The 21,873-nt window shown below is 47.9% G+C and overlaps 1 protein-coding gene across 1 annotated transcript in view; it reads right to left on the bottom strand.

The window, feature by feature from the left end:
- The window catches only part of ABCC4 (ATP binding cassette subfamily C member 4), a 301,134-nt gene extending 279,697 nt beyond the window's left edge, over window positions 1-21,437 (bottom strand). Inside the window, exon 1 of the mRNA XM_033177424.1 lies at window positions 19,601-21,437. Within this exon, the coding sequence (XP_033033315.1) occupies window positions 19,601-19,674 (74 nt within the window). The 5' untranslated portion in view covers window positions 19,675-21,437. The remainder of the gene's footprint in view (window positions 1-19,600) is intronic.
- Between the last annotated feature and the right edge of the window lie 436 nt (window positions 21,438-21,873).

Raw genomic sequence — 21,873 nt, 5'->3', positions numbered from 1 at the left:
CTGGACAACATAGTGAGATCTCATCGTCTCTACAAAAAATAAAAAGTTAGCCAGACATGGTGGCACATGCCTGCAATCCCAGCTACCCAAAAGGCTGTGATTAGAGAATCACTTGAGCCCAGGAGGTAGAGGCTGCAATGAACTGAGATCCACACCACTGTACTCCAGCCTGGGCAACGGAGTGAGACTCCAGCTCTTCAATAAATAAATAAATAAATAAATGGGGCCAGACGTGGTGGCTTACACCTCTAATCCCAGCACGTTGGGAGGGTGAGGCGGGAGGATCACTTGAGGACAGGAGTTCAAGACCAACCTGACCAACATGGTGAAACCCCATCTCTACTAAAAATACAAAAATCAGCTGGGCATGGTGGTGGGTGCCTGTAATCCCAGCTACTGGGGAGGCTGAGGCAGGAGAATCACTTGAACCCAGGAGGCGGAGGCTGCAGTGAGCTGAGATCACATCACTGCACTCCAGCCTGGGCGACAGAGTGGAACTCCATCTCAAATAAATAAATAAATAAATAAATAATAAATAGCTAGCTAGCTAGCTAGCAGTTCCATATCCTCTGAATAATGGACTAGAAGTTGGTTAATGGATGAGTTTTCAGGGAGAATTTTAACAGTCGAGCTGAGAGGTAGGTACACTAGCCAGGGTACATAGCATGAGCTAAGGGAACAAGACAGCAAATATGAGGTGTGATCAGGGGAAAGCCATCATATATTGACTGTCCAGGAACAATGGATATCTGAGAATGTAGGAAAGCTAAGTTAAGACCAGGAAAAGGAGAGTATCAAATGCCAAAGAAGATGCCACCAAAGGCTCTGGAACAGAAAGCAGCAGAGCTATGCCTTGTAAAGATGAAACCTGCAGTGTATTGACTAACTGGGTTGGAATCTGGAATCATTGCGTGCCTCCAGTCAAGATGTGGCAACGAATCAACTACCTTTTATCACTGACCAGACTCTTCCCTACATGCAGATAACTGAGGACGCAAGCCTTAGTTACTGGGTGCGGTGATGCTATTAACAGAAAGAGGGAAGTCCGTCAGCAAAGGCTGACTGGAGCAATTTCAGTCTTGTTGCTCTGCTGTGAAACTGCTTTCCAGAAAAACTTTTTTTTTTTTTTTTTTGAGATGCAGTCTCACTCTGTCATGCAGGCTGGAGTGCAGTGGCACAATCTCAGCTTACTGCAACCTCCGTCTCCCAGGTTCAAGCAATTCTCCTTCTTGACCTCCCCAGAAGCTGGGATTACAGGCGCCCACCACCACACTCAGCTAATTTTTGTATTTTTAGTGAAGTCAGGGTTCCACCTACGTTGGCCAGGCTGGTCTCGAACTCCTGACCTCAGGTGATCCGCCTGCCTCGGCCTCCCAAAGTGCTGAGATTATAGGCATGAGCCACAGTGCCCAGCCCAGGAAAACTTCTTAGAGATGTAATAACACACCTTATAATTTTCCAAGTACTTCCATAGATAGAGGCCCACTTCTGAGTACGAATTAAATTTCCTTTTGTGGCCTTTTTTTTTTTTTTTTTTAAATAGATCTTCATTTCTGGGGGGACTTACAAAGAGGTGACTTCTCCATTCACCAGAGATGGGACATTATACACTGATCTATTTCCATATTAACTTTCCCTGCTTGATTGGAGGTGAGGGAGAAAAATAAGTGTATAAGGCCGGGCACGGAGGCTCACGCCTGTAATCCCAGCACTTTGGGAGCCTGAGGCAGGTGGATCACCTGAGGTCAGGAATTCGAGACCAGCCTGGCCAACATGGTGAAACCCCATCTCTACTAAAAATACAAAAATTAGCCAGGTGTGGTGGCACACGCCTCTAATCCCAGCTACTCAGGAGACTGAGGCAGGAGAATTGCTAGAACCCAGAGGCAGAGGTTGCAGTGAGCTGAGTCCATGCCACTGCACTCTAGCCTGGGCAACAAGAGTGAAACTCTGTCTCAAAAAAAAAGAAGAAAAGAAAAATAAGTGTATAGAACTTTATTGTTTTATTGGCGGGGCACGGTGGCTCACGCCTGTAACCCTAGCATTTTGGGAGGCCAAGCTGGGCGGATTGGCTGAGCTCAGGAGTTTGGAACCAGCCTGGACAACATGGTGAAACTTCGTCTCTAATAAAATACAAAAAATTAGCCTGGTATGGTAGCATACGCCTATAGTCTCAGCTACCTGGGAGGCTGAGGCACGAGAATCACTTGAACCCGGAAGGTGGCAGTGAGCCAAGATCATGCCACTGTACTCCAGTCCGGGCAACACAGCAAAACTCAGTCTCCAAAAAAAGAGAACTGGCCAGGCGTGGTGGCTCATGCCTGTAATCCCAGCACTCTGGGAGGCTGAGGTGGACGGATCACGAGGTCAGGAGTTTGAGACCAGCCTAGCCAACATGGTGAAACCCCGTCTCTACTAAAAATACAAAAATTACCTGGGCCTGGTGGCAGGTACCTGTAATCCCAGCTACTCAGGAGGCTGAGACAGGAGAATCGTTTGAACCCAGAAGGTGGAAGTTGTAGTGAGCCAAGATCACGCCGCTGCACTCCAGCCTGGGCAGCAGGGCGAGACTTCGTCTCAAAAAAAAAACTTTATCCTTAAAATACAACTCTTGGAGCCAGTCCCAGAAACTTCGGAGGATCAGGCAGGAGGACCTCTTGAGGCCACAAATTTGAGGATGTAGTGTGCCTGTGAATAGCCACTACAGTCTAGCCTGGGCAACACAGCAAGACCTCATAAATAAATAAATAGGCCAGACGAGGTGGCTCACAACTGTAATCTCAGCACTTTGGGAGGCCGAGGCTGGCAGATCACGAGGTTAGGAGATCAAGACCATCCTGGCTAACACAGTGAAACCCCGTCTCTACTAAAACTACAAAAAATTAGCCAGGCGTGCTGGCTTGTACCTGTAGTCCCAGCTACTCGGGAGGCTGAGGCACAAGAATCGCTTTAATCTGGGAGGCAGAGGTTGCAGTGAGCCGAAATTGCACCACTGCACTCCAGCCTGAGCAACAGGGTAAGACTCTGCCTCACAAAAATAATAAATAAATAAATATTTTATAATGTATTTTAAAAATATAGTTCTTAAAGCATGCCGTGAGTAAGTTTAATTTTTCTAAATCGTAGAATAGGATACCAAAGCCCAGAGTGGTCATATGTCTTGCCTAAGGTCACACACAGCTAACGTGTACAAGATCGTGGGTCTTCTGGCTCAGGTCTGAGGCTGTCACAATAACTAGCTTCCCACTTGTTCCTAAGACACAGGTGTCAGCAACTCTGAATTCAAGAATTGAGATTAAGACTAAAGTAATGGCTTATAAGCATTAATTAAGTATATTAAGTACAAGATATTCAACCAGACACTGAGAGATTAAGACATTGTAGATACTGGTTTCTGCCTTAAAAGAGCTAACAATTTAGTAAAAAACTCGCAAATGAGTCAAGACTTCAATAAGACTTAAAGACTTAAGACAATAAAAAAAGGCGTGATAAAAGGGTAAATGTAGGCTGGATGCAGTGGCTCATGCCTGTATTCCCAGCACTTTGGGAGGCTGAGGTGGGCAGATCACCTGAGGTCAGGAGTTCAAGACCAAACTGGCCAACAGAGCGAAACCCTGTCTCTACTAAAAATACAACAGTTAGCCAGGTGTTGTGGCACAAGCCTGTAATCCCAGCGACTCGGGAGGCTGAAGCAGGAGAACTGCTTGAATCCAGGAGGCGGAGGCTGCTCAAGAGCAAGACTCTGTCTCAAAAAAAAATGTGGGGGGGAATAAATTTAGTACCAAGAACCCTCATCATCCCGTTTATCTACAGCCTAATATGTACTAGGAACCTACATATACAATAATAGGTAAAATCTATTAAGAACCTATTATGTTTTATAGTTGAACAAATTGTGTCGCTTAATCAACTTAGAATTCATGTAAATGCCACATTTGGGCTCTGTTACATTGAGAGCTCTCCAGGCCCAGCCTACCATGTTAAGCCATTGATGAAGCTCCCTGCTACTATTTAAAACAGGATGGACACCTTTCTACTGTCTTCAGAGAGGAAGAGTACATCCTGTTGGACTGTCTGCACTCTCCCTCTCTCAAGACAGTAATCTGAGGGATTACTTCAATAGCAGAAGTTAAAAGAAGCGGTCAATTGGGTTTATCACATAATCTCAATCATATCCTGACCAATAAAATGCACCAATAAAGATCAGCAAATAAAAGCAAGTGACTAGAAGGCAAGTTATGCTCACGAGCTCTGAATTCACAAGTATGAGATTTCCAGTCAGTTAATCTCATGAGCTCAATTAATCTCTGACCCAGGGTGAGAAAATAAACATAGTGACGCAGAGGCTGGAGCTCACGCGTTGGAATTTGTCAGATTTAACTCAATTCCCAGCTCCATCATGTCCTGCCTGGGTGACCCTCATTATGCTACCTGGCCTCTCCAGCTTCAGTTTCCTTCACCTGTATGTAACACAAGAGCAGAGCCACCCTCAACAAGGGGTTACTATAAAAATCGAAGGACCCGGAATCCGTAACAACATCCCTGGCACAGAGCGAGCACCCTTCTCCCTCAGCCGCTGGCTGAGCACCCACAGACGGGAATAAGTCCTATTGTGGTAATGGTTCTCATGCTTTGAGATCAGCCAAGTTCTTTGAGAGGAACTCGAAAAAGGGGCCGTGAACCTTTGGCCAGAAAAATGGAAATATGCACAGAAATATTTCTGACTTTGGCGAGCAGTTGATCAGTAGTTCTTGGGTTTCAGTGCCCATCAGAGACATAGAGAACCTTTTTAAAATACTGACGTGCAGGGCACGGTGGCTCACGCCTGTAATCCCAACACTGTGGGAGGCCAAGGCAGACGGATCACCTGAGGTCAGGAGTTCCAGACCAGCCTGACCAACATGGAGAAATCCCGTCTTTTCTAAAAATACAAAATTAGCCAGGCGTGGTAGTGCATGCCTATAATCCCAGCTACTCAGGAGTCTGAGGCAGAACTGCTTGAACCTGGGAGGCAGAGGTTGCGGTGAGCCAAGATCACATCATTCTACTCCAGCCTGAGCAACAAGAGTGAAACTCTGTCTCCAAAAAAAAAAAATTTTTTTTAATTAAAAAAAATTATATATATATATATATAGACATGCGGATCCCACCCCCAGAAATTATTATTCCAATTGGCCTATAACGGGAACAGACATCCATATTTTTATGGCTGTCCAGGTGATCCAATCATGGTGAGGACTAAGAAACTGCTATGTAATCTAAAAAGAATTTAGAAAAAATAGAGCTAGTAAGGTTAACCGAAATAATGCACATCAATAATCATTTGAAGGGAGCAGTTCAAGAGTATATTCATGAAAAGCAGCACCAAGAACCAGCCTGTGTTAAGAGGAATCATGGCCAGATGTGCTGTCTCACACCTGTAATCCCAGCACTTCAAGAGGCCGAGGCAGGGTGGATCACCTGAGGTCAGGAGTTCGAGACTAGCATGGCCAACATGGTGAAACACCATCTCTACTAAAAATACAAAAATTAGCTAGGCGTAGTGCCACATGCCTATAATCCCAGCTACTGGGGAGGCCGAGGCAGGAGAATCACTTGAACCCGGGAGGCGGAGGTTGCAGTGAGCCAAGATCATGACATTGCACTCCAGCCTGGGCAAAAAGATCAAAACTCCATCTCAAAAAAATAAATAAGAGTAGAAAATACAGATATAAAAATTAGCCGGATGTGGTTGCATGCACCTATAATCCCAGCTACTCGGGAGGCTGAAGCAGAAGAACTGCTTGAACCCCGGGCGGCAGAGATTGTAGTGAGCTGAGGTTGCACCACTGCACTTCGGCCTGGGTGACAGAGCAAGACTCAGTCTCAAAAAAAAAAAATTTTTTTTAATTAAAAAAAATTATATATATATATATATATATAGACATGCGGATCCCACCCCCAGAAATTATTATTCCAATTGGCCTATAACGGGAACAGACATCCATATTTTTATGGCTGTCCAGGTGATCCAATCATGGTGAGGACTAAGAAACTGCTATGTAATCTAAAAAGAATTTAGAAAAAATAGAGCTAGTAAGGTTAACCGAAATAATGCACATCAATAATCATTTGAAGGGAGCAGTTCAAGAGTATATTCATGAAAAGCAGCACCAAGAACCAGCCTGTGTTAAGAGGAATCATGGCCAGATGTGCTGTCTCACACCTGTAATCCCAGCACTTCAAGAGGCCGAGGCAGGGTGGATCACCTGAGGTCAGGAGTTCGAGACTAGCATGGCCAACATGGTGAAACACCATCTCTACTAAAAATACAAAAATTAGCTAGGCGTAGTGCCACATGCCTATAATCCCAGCTACTGGGGAGGCCGAGGCAGGAGAATCACTTGAACCCGGCAGGCGGAGGTTGCAGTGAGCCAAGATCATGACATTGCACTCCAGCCTGGGCAAAAAGATCAAAACTCCATCTCAAAAAAATAAATAAGAGTAGAAAATACAGATATAAAAATTAGCCGGATGTGGTTGCATGCACCTATAATCCCAGCTACTCGGGAGGCTGAAGCAGAAGAACTGCTTGAACCCCGGGCGGCAGAGATTGTAGTGAGCTGAGGTTGCACCACTGCACTTCGGCCTGGGTGACAGAGCAAGACTCAGTCTCAAAAAAAAAAAAAAAGAGGAAATCATGCCAAATGACTTTAACCCTTTTCTTGGCGGAGTTTCTGAATGACTGCCCAGGCTGGGCATGACGGTTCACACCTGTCATCCCAGCACTTTGCGAGGCCAAGGCAGGTGGATCACTTGAGCTCAAGAGTTTGAGACTAGCATGGGCAATATGGCAAAACCCCACCTGTATTAGAAAAATTAGCCAGCTATGGTGGCCCGCACCTTAGTCCCAGCTACTTGCGGGGCTGAGGCAGTAGGATCACTTGAGCCTGGGAGGTCAAGGCTCCAATAAGCTGATTGCACCACTGCACTCCAAGGCTAGCTGGCAAGGCAAGATCCGTCTCAAAAACAAAAAGAAGAAGAAGAAGAAGAAAATGCCCAGGTGATCCAATACTCCAATACTTCTTGACTTCCATAAAGCAGACTTTCCATATGACACGACCTCTCTTGACACTTGTGGCCAAGTTAATCTAGCAACTACAGTGTTGATTAGTGGATCTGCCACAACCTAGAGGACATTCCTAGGACCCATCCTTTCTAGCATTCAGAATACAAAAGTGTTCCAAGAACTTTCAACAGCAACAATGAGCTGCTAAACTTTGGCATCCACAAAACAAATCTGCATAGGAATAGAAGAGCAGTTACACACGTGGATAAGCCCAGCAGACTGTGAGGCCAATCGGCCATGTGTCCAATACAGTTCAACTTCATGTATCACTGATGAGGTCCAAATTAAGATAAACTTCCTGACCAGACTGGCCAATATGATGAAACTCCGTCTCTACTAAAATACAAGTATTAGCTGGGTGTGGTGGCACGCGCCTGTAATCCCAGCTACTCGGGAGGCTGAAGCACGAGAATTGCTTGAACCCGGAAGGTGGAGGTTGCAGTGAGCCAAGATCACACCACCACCCGCCAGCCTGGGCAACACAGCAAAACTCCATCTAAAGAAATAATAATAAGAAGATAAACTCCATGAGCCCCAAACTCATGACCAATTGAGTGCCTATTCAACATCTTCATGTGAATGTGTAGCAGGCATCTCAAACTCAACAGGGTCAAAAATAAACTCCTGTCCAGGCACCATGGTGCATGCCTGTAATCCCAGCACTTTGGGAGGCTAGGGCGGGAGGATCACTTGAGCCCAGGAGTTCAATACCAGCCAGGGCAACATGGCGAAACTCTGTCTCTACAAAAAATTAGCTGGGCGTGGTGGCACACCCCTGTGGTCCCAGCGACTCGGGAGGCTGAGGTGGAAGAATGGCTTGAGCCCAGGAGGCGAAGACTGCAGTGAACTGAGATCACACCACTGCAATCCAGCCTGGGTGAAAGAGTGACACCCTGTCTCAAACAAAGAAACAAAGATTTAATGTGGCCATGAAAGCTGTCTTTGAATACTATGAGGTGAGCATATGAAGGGAGGTAGCCAACTTGCTCTGCGTGTTGACAAAAAACAAAGAAGGAGAGTGGCTGTGAACCTATTTTGGTTCTAGGAGCTGCTTGATTCACAGATCATTCTTTGCTTCATTAAATTCTGTAATTTTTTTCTTTTTTTTTTTTTTGAGACGGAGTCTCGCTCTGTCGCCCGGGCTGGAGTACTGAAGTGGCCAGATCTCAGCTCACTGCAAGCTCCGCCTCCCAGGTTTATGCCATTCTCCTGCCTCCGCCTCCAGAGTAGCTAGGACTACAGGCACCCGCCACCTCGCCCGGCTAGTTTTTTGTATTTTTTAGTAGAGACGGGGTTTCATCGTGTTAGTCAGGATGGTCTCGATCTCCTGACCTCGTGATCCGCCCGTCTCGGCCTCCCAAAGTGCTAGGATTACAGGCTTGAGCCACCGTGCCCGGCCCTAATTTTTTTCTTAAAAGTAGGTAAACATGAGTAGAAATTGCATGGAAAGAAAACTGTGGCTCAATACAACATAATTCTGGCATTCTAATCTAAAGTCATGCGAGTCACATAATGTATTTCCCCATTGCCCAATATCTGGAAGGGATTCCTGTATTGAGTGTGGGTTAGAAGATCTCTTCCTTTCAACCCACTAATTCTATGACACTAAGGAAAAGAGGAAGATAGGAGCTAGTGTGGAGAAAATTGCAGACAGGGACTAGGCCAGAAACAGACCAACACGGAAGTGGTCATGGCACCCAGAAACGGAACAAGGAGCTAAGTCACAGGCCACAGAAGAGCTGTAAGTGCTCATGAGTACGGGGCTGGAAGTGGGAGAAGCAAAGCCTGAATGTGCTGGGATAAAGAGGGGAGGGCGTCCTTGGGTGTACCAAATGCTACCGGCTCACAGGGACGGCATTGCGACTGAGGGGTGGTCATTCACCACACGTCTCAGGCAACACTTTGTCCATTTGTAGTTCTGTGACCTGGACATCTCATCCCCTGCCAGGGATGACTCCCCACCTTCTCCATCCAAGCTCCAACAGGAGGGTCAACCCCTCCCCAAAAAGCCCCACCTTAGCCATCATGGCAAAACCCCACCCATCTCTACCAAAAAAAAAAATTAGCCAGGCCTAGGGGTGCACACCTATAATCCCAGCTACTCGGGAGGCTGAGACAGGAGAATCGCTTGAGCCCAGGAGGCAGAGGTTGCAGTGAGCCGTCCAGCCTGTGCGACAGAGTGAGACTCCACCTCAAAAAACAAAAACAAAAGCAAAATTCCACCCTGACACAGCTTTTCCATACTTCTACTCCAGCATACCCAACACTGGGTCAGGATGAACTCCTGCAGCAGGGACTGCTGGACACACAGACTATGTTTTTTTGAGACAGAGTCTCACTCTGTCATCCAGGCTGGAGTGCAATGGCACGATCTCGGCTCACTGCAACCTCTGCCTCTCGGGTTCAAGTGATTCTCCTGCCTCAGCCTCTCAAGTAGCTGGGACTACAGGTGCATGCCATTGTGTCCAGCTAATTTTTGTATTTTTAGTAGAGATGGGGTTTCACTATGTTGGCCAGGCTGGTCTTGAACTCCTGACCTTGTGATCCACCTGCCTCGGCCTCCCAAAGTGCTGGGATTACAGGCACAAGCTCATGCCCAGCCTGGACTATGTTTTGCTTTTTTTTTTTTTTTTTTTGAGACAGAGTCTCATTTTGTAGCCCAGGATGGAGTGCAGTGGTGCGATCTCAGCTCGCTGTAGCCTCCACCTCCTGGGTTAAAGCGATTCTCCTGCTCAGTCTCCCAAGTAGCTGGGATTACGGGCACGCACCACCACCACTGCCCACCACCACGAAAGAAGGCAGAGTGCCTTCTTTCTTGCCAGGTTCAAATCCATTACAATAAAGTACCATTCCTGTTCTCAAAGAGCTCACACAATGAGGGAGGCAGCCACTGTATCATGCAAATAATGCTAGCTGTTGAAGAAAACAAGCCCCAATTCTCAGTGGCTTAATTAAAAATCACCAGCCGAGGCGGGTGGATCACATGAAGTCAGGAGTTGGAGACCAGCCTGGCCAATACAGCAAAACCCCTTCTCTACTACAAATACAAAATATAAATATATATATATACACACACACACACGAATATATACATACGTGTATATATACACGTATATATATCCGGGCATGGTTTCGAGCTCTCGTAATCCCAGATACTTGGGAGGAGGCTAAGGCAAGAGAATCGCTTGAACCCGGAAGGCAGAGGTTGCAGTGAGCCGAGATCGCGCCACTGCACTCTAGCCTGTAAGACAGAGATAGACTCCGTATCAAAAAAAAAAAAAAGAAACCAAGACCATGCCTATTCTCATGCTGTAGTCCCCTTTGGGCAATCTAGGGTGGGGAACAACACCATACACTCACTCCTAGCTGGACTTTCACCATCTTGTGGCTCGGCCTCCTCTCAGTATTCCTCCTCTCCAGGAGACCTCTTTATTCAGCTGGAAAGGCATTGCGTGGGGCTGGTTTTTGTGTTCCAGGCATGGAAGCGAGACACCTTTTGCAACCACTTCCTGTTGGCCAGGTCTCAGTTTCATGGTCACCTCTGACCACAAGGTTGGGGTAGAAAACATAGTCCAGGCTGGGCGCGGTGGCTCGTGCCTGTAATCCCAGCACTTTGGGAGGCCCAGGTGGGTGGATCACCTGGTCAGGAGTTCAAGACCAGCCTGGACATGTTGAAACCCCATCTCTCCTAAAAGTACAAAAAATTAGCCGAGCGTGGTGGCACACACCTGTAGTCCCAGCTATTTGGGAGGCTGAGGCAGGAGAATCACTAGAACTCGGGAGGCGGAGGTTGCAGTCAGCTGAAATTGCACCACTGCACCCCAGCTTAAGACAAAAAGAGTGAAACTCCATCTCAGAAATAAAAAAATTAAAAACAAAAAGTAAAATAAAAAGAAGGCACTCAAATGTTTGCTAAATGAATAATCTAAACCGCAGAGGGTCAAGTCAGTAACCTTGGCCTCCCAGACACTGATCAAGTAGAATTGGACGCCAAGGAGTGAGAAAGACCTGAGAAACGTGGCTCCGAAATCTCAGCATCTGAATCACCCAGGAAATATGCTTTAAAAAACTGCAGATTTCAGGATGCCACCTCAACCCCAAGAGACTGTGATTCTGTGGACGCAGAAATTTATAATTTGGTGAGACTCATACCTGCAATATCAGCACTTTGGGAGGCCGAGGCGGCAGAATCACTTGAAGCCAAGAGTTTAAGACCAACCTGGGCAACACAGTGAGACCCAGTCTCTACCAAAAATCTATTAATAAAAATTAGCAGCCAGGCACGGTGGCTCACCCCTGTAATCCCAGCACTTCAGGAGGCCGAGGAAGGCAGATCACGAAGTCAGGATATCAAGACCATTCTGGCCAACATGATGAAACCCTGTCTCTACTAAAAATACAAAAATTAGCCAGACATGGTGGCGTGTGCCTGTAGTTCCAGCTACTCAGAAGGCTGACACAGGAGAATCGCTTGAACCTGGGAGGCAGAGGTTGTAGTGAGCCAAGATCACGCCACTGCACTCCAGCCTGGCAACAGAGCAAGACTCCATCCCTCCCACCCCCGCAAAAAAATTAGCTAGATGTCCAGGCACGGTGGCTCAGGCTTGTAATCCCAGCACTTTGGGAGGCCAAAGAGGGCGGACTACAAGGTCAGGAGTTCAAGACCAGCCTGGCCAACATAGTGAAACCCCGTCTCTACTAAAAACATACAAAAAAAATTAGTCGGGCATGGTGGCGGACAGCTGTAGTCCCAGCTACTTGGGAGGCTGAGGCAGGAGAATCACTTGAACCCAAGAGGCAGAGGTCGCAGTGAGCCGAGATCATACCACTGCACTCCAGCCTGGGTGACAGAGTGAGACTCCATCAAAAAAAAAAAACACCTGAGCTAGGTGTTATGGCATGCACCTATAGCTCAGCTACTTGGGAGGCTGAGCTGAAGGACGACTTAAGCCTAGGAATTTGAGGCTGCATTGAGCCATAATTGCACCACTGCACTCCCACCTGGGCAACAGAGCAAGCCCTTGTCTCAAAACACACACACACACACACCCCACAAAATTAAATGGCCAGGAACAGTGGTTCATGGCTATAATCCCAGCACTTCGGAAAACCTAGGCAGGAGGACTGCTTGAGCTCAGGATTTTGAGACCAGCCTGGGCAACATAGTGAGACCTCATCTCTAAAAGAAAAATAATTTTTTTATCATAGAAAAATGAAATATAAAATTAAACATTTTACACATTGACTGAGGGCCTCACGCACCCATCCTCTCTAAGCCATCCCCTGCCCTCAGCCACTTGCATTTGCTTCTACAGTCATGTCATCAGCTTTCTAGGGCAGGTCTCCAGAGAGTCTGTCTGGTCACTGGTGGCCATTTCCACAGCAGCACAGGCTTTGCTAGATGATACTTCACCCACTGAGACACGGCCAGCAACAGGAGAGCAAGGATTTAACCACTCTCTGTGGGCCAGATGCATCTGGCGATCCCTCTCAATGCCCATATTTGGGGAAAAGTCCTTCGTTGTTAGCCGCCACCCTGCTGCTGACCCCAGATCTCTGTATCAGGTGTGGGCAGAGGAATGCAAAGTGCCTGCCGGGCACCAGGGGGCAGCAGGAAGATTCCTAGGAGATTCTCAGGGATTGGCCCATCTTGTGCCAAGCTTGACATGGTTAAAAGGCTGTGCCACTTATTTCCACTAACGGGAAAAGGAGGAATTATTCAATAAATGGTAATGGGGAAAATGAGCTGTTTGGGGAAAAAATGGGGACTACCTCATATCAAATACCAAAAGAAATTCTAGCTGCCTTTATTGTTAGAAATGAAACAATGACTAAAAGAAAATGGAAGGCCAGGCATGGTGGCTCACACCTGTAATTCCAGCACTTTTGGAGGCTGAGGTGGGTGGATCACCTGAGGTCAGGAGTTCGAAACCACCCTGGCCAACATGATGAAACCCTCTCTACTAAAAACACAAAAATTAGCCGGGTATGGTGGTGGGCACTTGTAATCCCAGCTACTTGGGAGGCTGAGGCAGGAGAATCACTTGAATCCTGGAGGTAGATGTTGCAGTGAGCTGAGATCATGCCATTGCACTCCAGCCTAGGCAACAGAGTGAGACTCCATCTCAGAAAAAAAAGAAAATGGATACAGAGGTGCAGCATGGTGGCTCATGCCTATAATCCCAACACTTTGGGAGGCCGAGGCAGGCAGATCACTTGAGCTTACAAGTTTGAGACCAGCCTGGGCAACATGGTGAAACCCCAGCTCTATAAAAAAAAAAAAAAAATACAAAAATTAGCTAGGCGGAGTGGTGCACACCTGTAGTCCCAGCTACTCAGGAGACTGAGGTAGGAGGATGGCTTGAGCCTGGGAGGAGGAGGTTGCAGTGAGCTGAAATAATGTCTGTGAACTCCAGCCCAGGCAGTGCAGCCAGACCTTGTCTCCAAATTTTAAAAAAAAGGATATGGAGATCGAGGTGATCCCAGGGTTAAAAAAAGGTATATTTAGAGTTGAAGAAGTCCAGGCACAGTGGCTCACACCTCTAATCCGAGCACTTTGGAGGCCAAGGCAGGTGAATTGTTTGAGCCCAGGAGTTGGAGTCCAGCATGGGCAATATAGTGAGACCCATCTCTACAAACAATTTAAAAATTAGCTAGGCATGGTGGCATGCACCTGTAGCTCAGCTCCTTGGGAGACTGAGCTGGAAGGATCACTTGAGCCTGGGAAGTTGAGACTGCAGTTAAGCCATGTTCACGCCACTGCACTCCAGGCCTGGTCAACAGAGTCGAACAGGTAAATGAGAAGATGGCTCGCACCTGCAATCCCACCTAAACTAGGAAAAAATAGGTGATCCTCCCACTTCAGTCCCTCAATCTACCCAAAGAAATTACCATCTCAACACTTTAGGAGGCCTAGGCGGAAGGATGGCTTAAGCCCAGGAGTTTGAGACCCACCTGGGTAATATAGTGAGCCCTCATCTCTATTTTTAAAAAAGAGCTGAAGCAACAGCAACAACCAAAAAGAAAAGATCAATTAATGATATATAAATTTAAAACTTCTGAAAAAAACTGAGAAGTGAAAATCTAGAAAACTATTGTAAACACTACAAGTGATTTCAAAACCATAAATGCCTCATAGAAAAAATGCAAAAAACGTAATGGATAATTCAAAGATATACCAATAAACAAAGGGTCAACAGACCTTGTAAAAGTTCAATTATAATTATCAATCAAATAAATTCAAACTGAAACTGATTGATACTATTTATAACCTATCAGCTTGGAAACTTTTTCAAATTCAGTATTCGCGCCAGGCGCCATGGCTCATGCCTCTAATCCCAGCACGTTGGGAGACCAAGGCCGGTAAATCACCTGAGGTCAGGAGTTCAAGACCAGCCTGGCTAACATGGCAAAACCCTGTCTCCACTAACAATACAAAAATTAGCTGGGCGTGGTGGTGCACACCTGTAATCTCAGCTACTCAGGAGGCTGAGGCAGGAGAACCGCTTGAACTCAACAGGTGGAGGTTGCAATGAGCCTTGATCACCCCCCACTGCACTCCAGCCTGGGTAACAGAGCGAGACTCCATCTCAAAATTAATTAATTAATTAGTTCAGTACTCAAAGTTAACAATGAAATAAGGACACAAACTACTACTAAGAGGGCAAACTGGTCCGATTCTGTTGGAAAACAGGCCTTTACCAGTCATTCTACTTCTGAGAAACAAAAAGGAAGGATATACTAAAAGCATGGATATCCATTACATTGTTATTAGAAATGCACTGTGTTCAATAGTGAAAAACTACATAAATTACAACCATTAAATATCATGTTTTCAAGATTATTTAATGCCATAAAAATTTAAATTAAGGCTGAGCACAGTGGTTCATGCCTATAATCTCAGCACTTTGGGAGGCTGAGGCAGGCAGATCACTTGAGCCCAGGAGTTCAAGACCAGCCCGGGCAACATGGCAAAGCCCTGTCTCTATGAAAAAAAAAAATACAAAAATTGGCCCGGAGCCATGACACACACCTGTAGCTACTCAGGAGTCTGAGGTGAGAGGATCACTTGAGCCTCAGAGGCCAAGGCTGCAATGAGCCATCATCACACCACTTAACTCCAGCCTGAGCAAAAGAAAGAAAAGGTTTGTGAGGAAGACAGAAGCAACCAAAATATCAGCAGATATATGTGGCCAACAGAAATGAAACATTCTATTCCTTACTTCTTTTTCTATAGTTTCAAATTTCCTACAGAAAGTGGCCGGGTGCAGTAGCTCATGTGTGTAATCCCAGCACTTTGGGAGGCCAAGGTGGGCGGATCACCTGAGGTCAGGAGTTCAAGACCAGTCTGGCCAACATGGTGAAACCCTCTCTTACAAAAATACAAAAATTAGCTGAGCATGGTGGCATGCACCTGTAATCCCAGCTACTCAGGAGGCTGAGGCAGGAGAATGGCTTGAACCCGGGAGGCAGACGTTGCAGTGAGCAGAGATCACAGCACTGCCATCCTGGTGACAGAGCTGAAACTCTGTCTCAAAAAAAAAAAAAAAAGGAAGGAAAAGAAATAGGAGAAAATACTATCTTTAAAAATCCACAATTGCCAACAGTCATAATGCATGACTCCTTTTAGACTCCAAGTCCAAATTATGCTATGAATACACCAAAATCCCAGGAACATACTTTGTATAAAAGTCAGTAAGCTAGTTATTGGCACCATTTAGGTAGGCAGCTACCAGTTCACAAGTTCAGAAAGCAGATGATATTTGAGAAGAAAAGCAAACACCCAGCAAGAAAATGAAAAAGCAGTTTTTCCCTACAAGGTGGGCCCTGTCTCCAGGCAGCCACTTCCTCATTTCAGCTTTCCACTGGCAGTGGGAAGGGAACACAAATACTAACCTAAAAGCAGGAGGCTAAGGCACAAAATATAACTCAAGAATTTACTACAGGCCCAGTGCGGTGGTTCATGCCTGTAATCCCAGCAATTTGGGAGGCCCAGGCAGGCAGATCGCTGGAGCTCAAACTCCTGAGCTGTGGATTACAGTGTCCGTGGGGCACTGTTAGCTTAGTCTGTAGCTATGTGGCAACATGAAGCACTTTCAAGTGATAATAGCTCAAGCGGGTGGGAAATATAAGGTGACTGCCGTGTCATTTTCATGTCTCTCTGGGCCTGATCATTTAAAAGGACTCCGCATTCCTCAGATGATGATGATGATGATGATGATTTTCTCACTAAGAGGCCTCAGACTTTAAAATTCCTCAAACTGGCCCAAGCACAGTGGCTCACGCCTGTAATCCCAGCACTTTTGGAGACCGAGGCGGGCAGATCACCTGAGGTCAGGAATTCAAGGCCAGCCTGGCCAAAACAGTGAAACCCCATCTCTACTAAAAATACAAAAATTAGCTGGGTGTGAGGGTACACACCTGTAGTCCCAGCTACTCAGGACACTGGGGCAGGAGAATCGCTTGAACCCAGGAGGCAGAGGATGCAGTGAGCAGAGATGGCACCACTGCACTCCAGCCTGGGTGACAGAGCTGACGGACAGAGTAAGCCTCAGTCTCAAAAAAAAATAAAGAAAATAAATTTTAAAAATTAAAAATAAAAGCATACTATAATAACACTCCAATGAGAGGAGTAGCTAGAAGCAGTAAGCTCCTCAAATCAAGATCACCTGGAGCACGTGAAACCTCACCACCACCCACACACCCAGTGTTTCCCGTTTTACTGAATCAGTCTGGAGCGGATGCTGGAGAATCTGCATCTCTTACAATCTCCCAAGTGATGCTGATGTTGCCGCTCTGAGTACCATGCTTTGAGAACAGCTGCCCTAAAGCACAGTAAAAGTTGTTACACATGCATCATCTCCAACTGCAGGCACTTTAAGAACTTCCCTTGAGAAACTCTAGCCTGCCAGAACAGGGGGTGCCTTCTCCACGCATTTCCGACAAGCACCTGAACTGGAAACAGCTCAGTACAGCAGCTCCAAAGAGGCTGGGGAGCCAGTCTGCCCAGCTTTGGAGCCTGCTCTGACACTTGATTGCTATGTGAGTCCAGGCAAATTACTCAACCACTCTCAGCTTAAGTGTCGTCAGAGTAAAATAGAGGTACTAGCTCCTTCCCCTCCATCAGGGAAACCGGAAATGAACACCTACTCCAGTCATCAATGGGAAAGCATCACTTCCTATTTCCCCACCACCTAAATTTTGAAAATGTAGGGGGAGAAAATGTAAGGAGGCAGAGCTCACATCTGTAATCCTGGCACTTTGGGTGGCCGAAGCGGGAGAAACACTTGAGCCCAGGAGTTCAAGACCAGCCTGAGCAACAAATTAGAGAGCCCCATCTCTACAAAAAACTTTTTTTTAAATTATCCAGGCATGGTGACACACACCTGGAGCCCCAGCTACTCGGGAAGCTGAGGCAGGAAGATTGCTTTGGCCCAGGAGTTGGAGGCTGCAGCAAGCTGCGAATGTGTCACTGCACTCCAGCCTGGGTCACAGCTTGCACAAAGCAAGATCCTGTCTCAAAAAAAAAAAAAAAAAAAGGTTCCTTGCCCTGCCTGAAGTTGAGGAGACCATTTGTCTACTTCAAGTTATTATTTACAGAAACCACACCCATATTCCTTCCTCCTCCACGCGCCTCTCGCCTCTCTCAAGAGAAAGGCCGCCAAACAACCCAGAGGGTCCTACACCCACTGAGTGTATCACAATCGAAACAAGAGTAAGCGATCCATCCTCTTGGAATCCCCTAGGCCAAGCTTGTCCAATCTGAGGCCCATGGGCTGCATGTGGCCCAACACAAATTCATAAGCTTTCTAAAAACATCATGAGATTTGTTTGCAATTTCTTTTTTAGCTCATCAGCTATCATTAGTGTTAGGATATCATTAGTGTTAGTGTATTTTATGTATGGCCCAAGACAATTCTTCCAGTGTGGCCCAGGGAACCCAAAAGATTGGAGACCCCCACCCCAGGCTGTCCCATAATAAAAGGCAATATCAACATGTGGGAAAGATGAGGCAGCAGAAGTCAAGAAACAGAAGATCTAATAATCAACCAAGTGAGACTGAAGCCCTTCAAAGGTTCAGGCTTATGTAGTTAGCAGATGGAATTTCTGCCCCTCAAGACAGTCTCACTCTGTCACCCAGGCTGGAGTGCAGTGGCGCAGTTTCAGCTCACTGCAACCTCCACCTCCTGAGTTCAAGCAATTCTCCTGCCTCAGCCTCCCTAGTAGCTGGGATTACAGGCGTGCTCCACCATACCCAGCTAATTTTTGTATTTTTAGTAGAGACAGGGTTTCACCATGTTGGCCAGGCTGGTCTCTAACTCCTGACCTCGTGATCCACCCGCCTCTGCCTCCCAAAGTGCTGGGATACAGGCGTGAGCCACTGCGCCAGGCCAAGATGGAAGTTTTAGGTACAACTATCACCTGAGTCTTTCTCCACTTGTTTCCTTGCAGAGAATGGGTAGGGCTGTGGGCCCTCCCAGCTCAGGAGCCCTGGGGTGGTTTTATGATGGTAGAACTCCTGGTAGGAACCACCTGCATCAAGACCATGGATCACCTCTCTGAAGGTTAGCGATTCCAGGGAACTACCCCGGCGCAGTCCTCCTAGGTGGAAGTGAAAATACTGGAAACAGGGGCAGAAGTTGGTCAAAGACAGACTCCAGTCGTGGCGGTGTATGTCCCAATTAAAAGCAAAACTTGGAAAATCTTGTTCAAGAACAGTGTCCTCATTCATAAATAAAATAGTGTTTTTTACCCACATGAAACTTGCCATAACTAGGTACCACGACCCACATGGACACACAGTGAGATTCACACAGAGAGACAGGAGAGTCCTGGTCACTGAGACAAACGATACAGAGACATCGGGACACAGAGAGACACAACGGGACGTGGAGTTGGATCCAGCTGTCTCGTAAGGAATATCGGAAGGGGTGGGGACACTATTGGGAGATGGCATAGGTCCAGGACACTAATTAGGCTTTGGCGGAGATTAGATGAAGGAAGCTGTTCGTAAGCTGCTTACTTAAAAAGAAAGGAAAAGGTGCGTTTGAGTTCAGGAGACTGTGAGTCTCGGAGCAGGAGGTGGCAGCCAGCGAAGGGTGGGCGTGTAATGGGTGCAGTCGCTTCTCCCGCTGGGCAAGAGACTCCCCCTTTCGGCAGCCTGGGTTCCCCGCCTCCCCACCTCCCGCTCCTCCTCCCCGGAGCCCTAAGGGCCCGCAGGGCCTCCAGCAGCAAAGCCGCTGGCCCCGCGCCACCAGCGCCGGGTCCACGCGTCCCCCTGCCCCCCGCACAGGGGCGCAGGAGGGGACCACGCGGCCGGCGTGGGGCGGCGCCACTGCAGCAGAAAGCCCCGGTGTGGACCGCGTGGCACAGGAAAGCGCTCCCCTCGTTCCCAGCCGCAGAAGGCTGGGGCAGCATCGAGCGCGGCCCCGGGAGAGCGCGTCCGCGGGGCGGACGGCTGCAGGGTGACCTGTTTCGGGCGGGGACACTCACCAGAAGAACACGCGCGAGCAGAGGTTCGCGCCCTGCAGCGGGTTGGGCTTCACCTCCTGGTACACTGGCAGCATCTTGCCGGGCGTGGGGGGCGCGGGCCGGGATCGCACTGATCAGGCGGCGGTGGCCGCGGGCTCCCCTCCTGGACCGTGAGCAGAGATGCTGGAGCTCCGGCCGCCGCGCCGGTCCGCTCGGCAGGAGCCTGTGAAGCAGCCGTTTCCGGGAGCCGGGCGCCGGCGGCACGCCCAGTCCCCGCCTCTCAGGCCCGCAGCTACCAGGGCCGCCTCAGGGGCGCCCGCTACGCGCCGCCGCCTGGAGCCCGGGAGCCGCGCACCGTGTGCGAGCTCGGCCGGGGCCGACGGGTGACGCGGCGGGAGGAGACGCGGCGAGAGGAGGCGAAGCCGGCGAAGCCAAAGGGAGCCCAGAGCTACGCCCAGGGGTGAGGCGAGGGCAGCCCGCGCCGCTGAATAGAGAGGGTAGCCGAGCGCGCGGCGCGGAGCCCGGGTCCTGAGGTGCCCACGTGCTCGCACCCGAGTGAAACTTCCCGAAATTCACTATCCGAATTTTGGCGCCGACCCAGAAGGTGGAGCAGGGAGGCGTCGGCTGTGCCCGCCCCTGCGACGCAGAAACGCCCCTTCGGGTACGGGTTTGGGGAGACTGGGAGACAGCTGCCTCGTGCTCCACCAGCCCGCCCCCTGGGCGCCTTGCCCTTCTCAGGACCAAACGCGGGTGCCATGGGAGGCTCTCCAACCTGTGAGCCAAACATTTGACCTCGGACGACAGCAAAGTTTCGCACAGATTATCCTTGTAGAGCTGCAAGACCTCAAGAAAGCCGGGTAACTCGAGAGTAGGACCCAGATGAATTTGGAAGATGGATGAATGCTGTCGTCGATGGGGCGGGCTTTCGGCATCTCACATGTTGCATGGTACGGTGGACCTCTGAGCTTTTTGCTGCCATCTTAGATTGGGAAAGGAATATAAGAGGAAAGAGAGACTGCCTTATGATTTCTATCATCAAGCCCTAAAGCCTAACAGATAACAGTGGCAAACGACACATGTGTTCCAGAAGACCAATTATGTTTATGTGCATTTCTGAGTGCGTAGTCTCACTTGTGTGTGGGGGGGGGTGGGGCAGTCTCACACACGGTGACTCAATTATGGCTCATTGCACCCTGGACCTCCCAGGGCTCAAACAATCCTCCCAACTCAGCCTAAGTAGCTAGGACTACAGGCACCCGCCGCCACGCCCGGCTAATATTTTGTAATTTTTGTAGAGATGCAAAAATCAAAATCAAAGGCTCTAAGTTCAAATACTGATAATTTCTGAAGCCAAATGATGTGTCATGGGAGTTTATTTTCTTCATATTTCATGCATGTTTGAGAATTTGGTTTTCTTTGTAACAAGATCATTTTATTGTTCGTTGATAATTTCTCACTTTGTTGCCAGGCTGGTCTCAAACTCCTAGGCTCAGGTGATCCTCCTACCGTGGCCTCCCAAAGTGCTAGGATTACAGACATGTACCACCACACCCGACCAATTATCTCACTTTTAATTCTATCAGTGCCGCATTCAAGGTTATTCTTATTTTATAGATGAGGAAGGTGAAGCTGAAAGGCAGAACTTGTCCAGGGTCTTAGAGCCAAGAAAGAATTAAACATGATTTACATTAAGCCTGTGGCTAAGCATAGTCTATCTCCCTGGTGGATGGCCAGTGTGCGTGAGAAGTGGCCAGAATATGCTGGTTGAATGGCTGTAGGAATGAATGAACAAAATCTTGTTCCAAGCTTTTGGACTCCCACTCCTAAGTCTTCAGTTACTTCTGTGGCTACCTTACCAAGGTCAGCAGCTGCTCATTTCCACCCTGAATGAAAAAAAATAAAGACTGCAAGTTCATGGTGCTTAGAACAAGATCATTTTATTGTTCCTTGATAATTTTCCAAGTATATTTGCTAAAATAGTATCATTAATAGCTTTTAAAGAAAGCCTTATACAAACACATATTTAAAAGTCAAGCACAGGCTGGCCAACATAGTGAGACCCTGTCTCTACCAAAAAATTTAAAAATTAGCCCAGGTGTGGTGGCATGCCCTTGTAGTCCCAACTACTTGGGAGGCTGAGACAGGTGGATGGCTTTAGCCCAGGAGTTCCAGGCTACAGGGAGTTAAGAAGGTGCCACCGGGCCGGGCACGATGGCTCACGCCTATAATCCTAGCACTTTGGGAGGCCAAGGCGGGTGGATCACCTGAGGTCAGGAGTTTGAGACCAGCCTGGC

This window comes from Trachypithecus francoisi, unplaced genomic scaffold, assembly GCF_009764315.1.
Source record: "Trachypithecus francoisi isolate TF-2019V2 unplaced genomic scaffold, Tfra_2.0 Lachesis_group18, whole genome shotgun sequence".
NCBI lineage: Eukaryota > Metazoa > Chordata > Mammalia > Primates > Cercopithecidae > Trachypithecus > Trachypithecus francoisi.
This window is presented reverse-complemented; position numbering and strand designations above follow the sequence as displayed.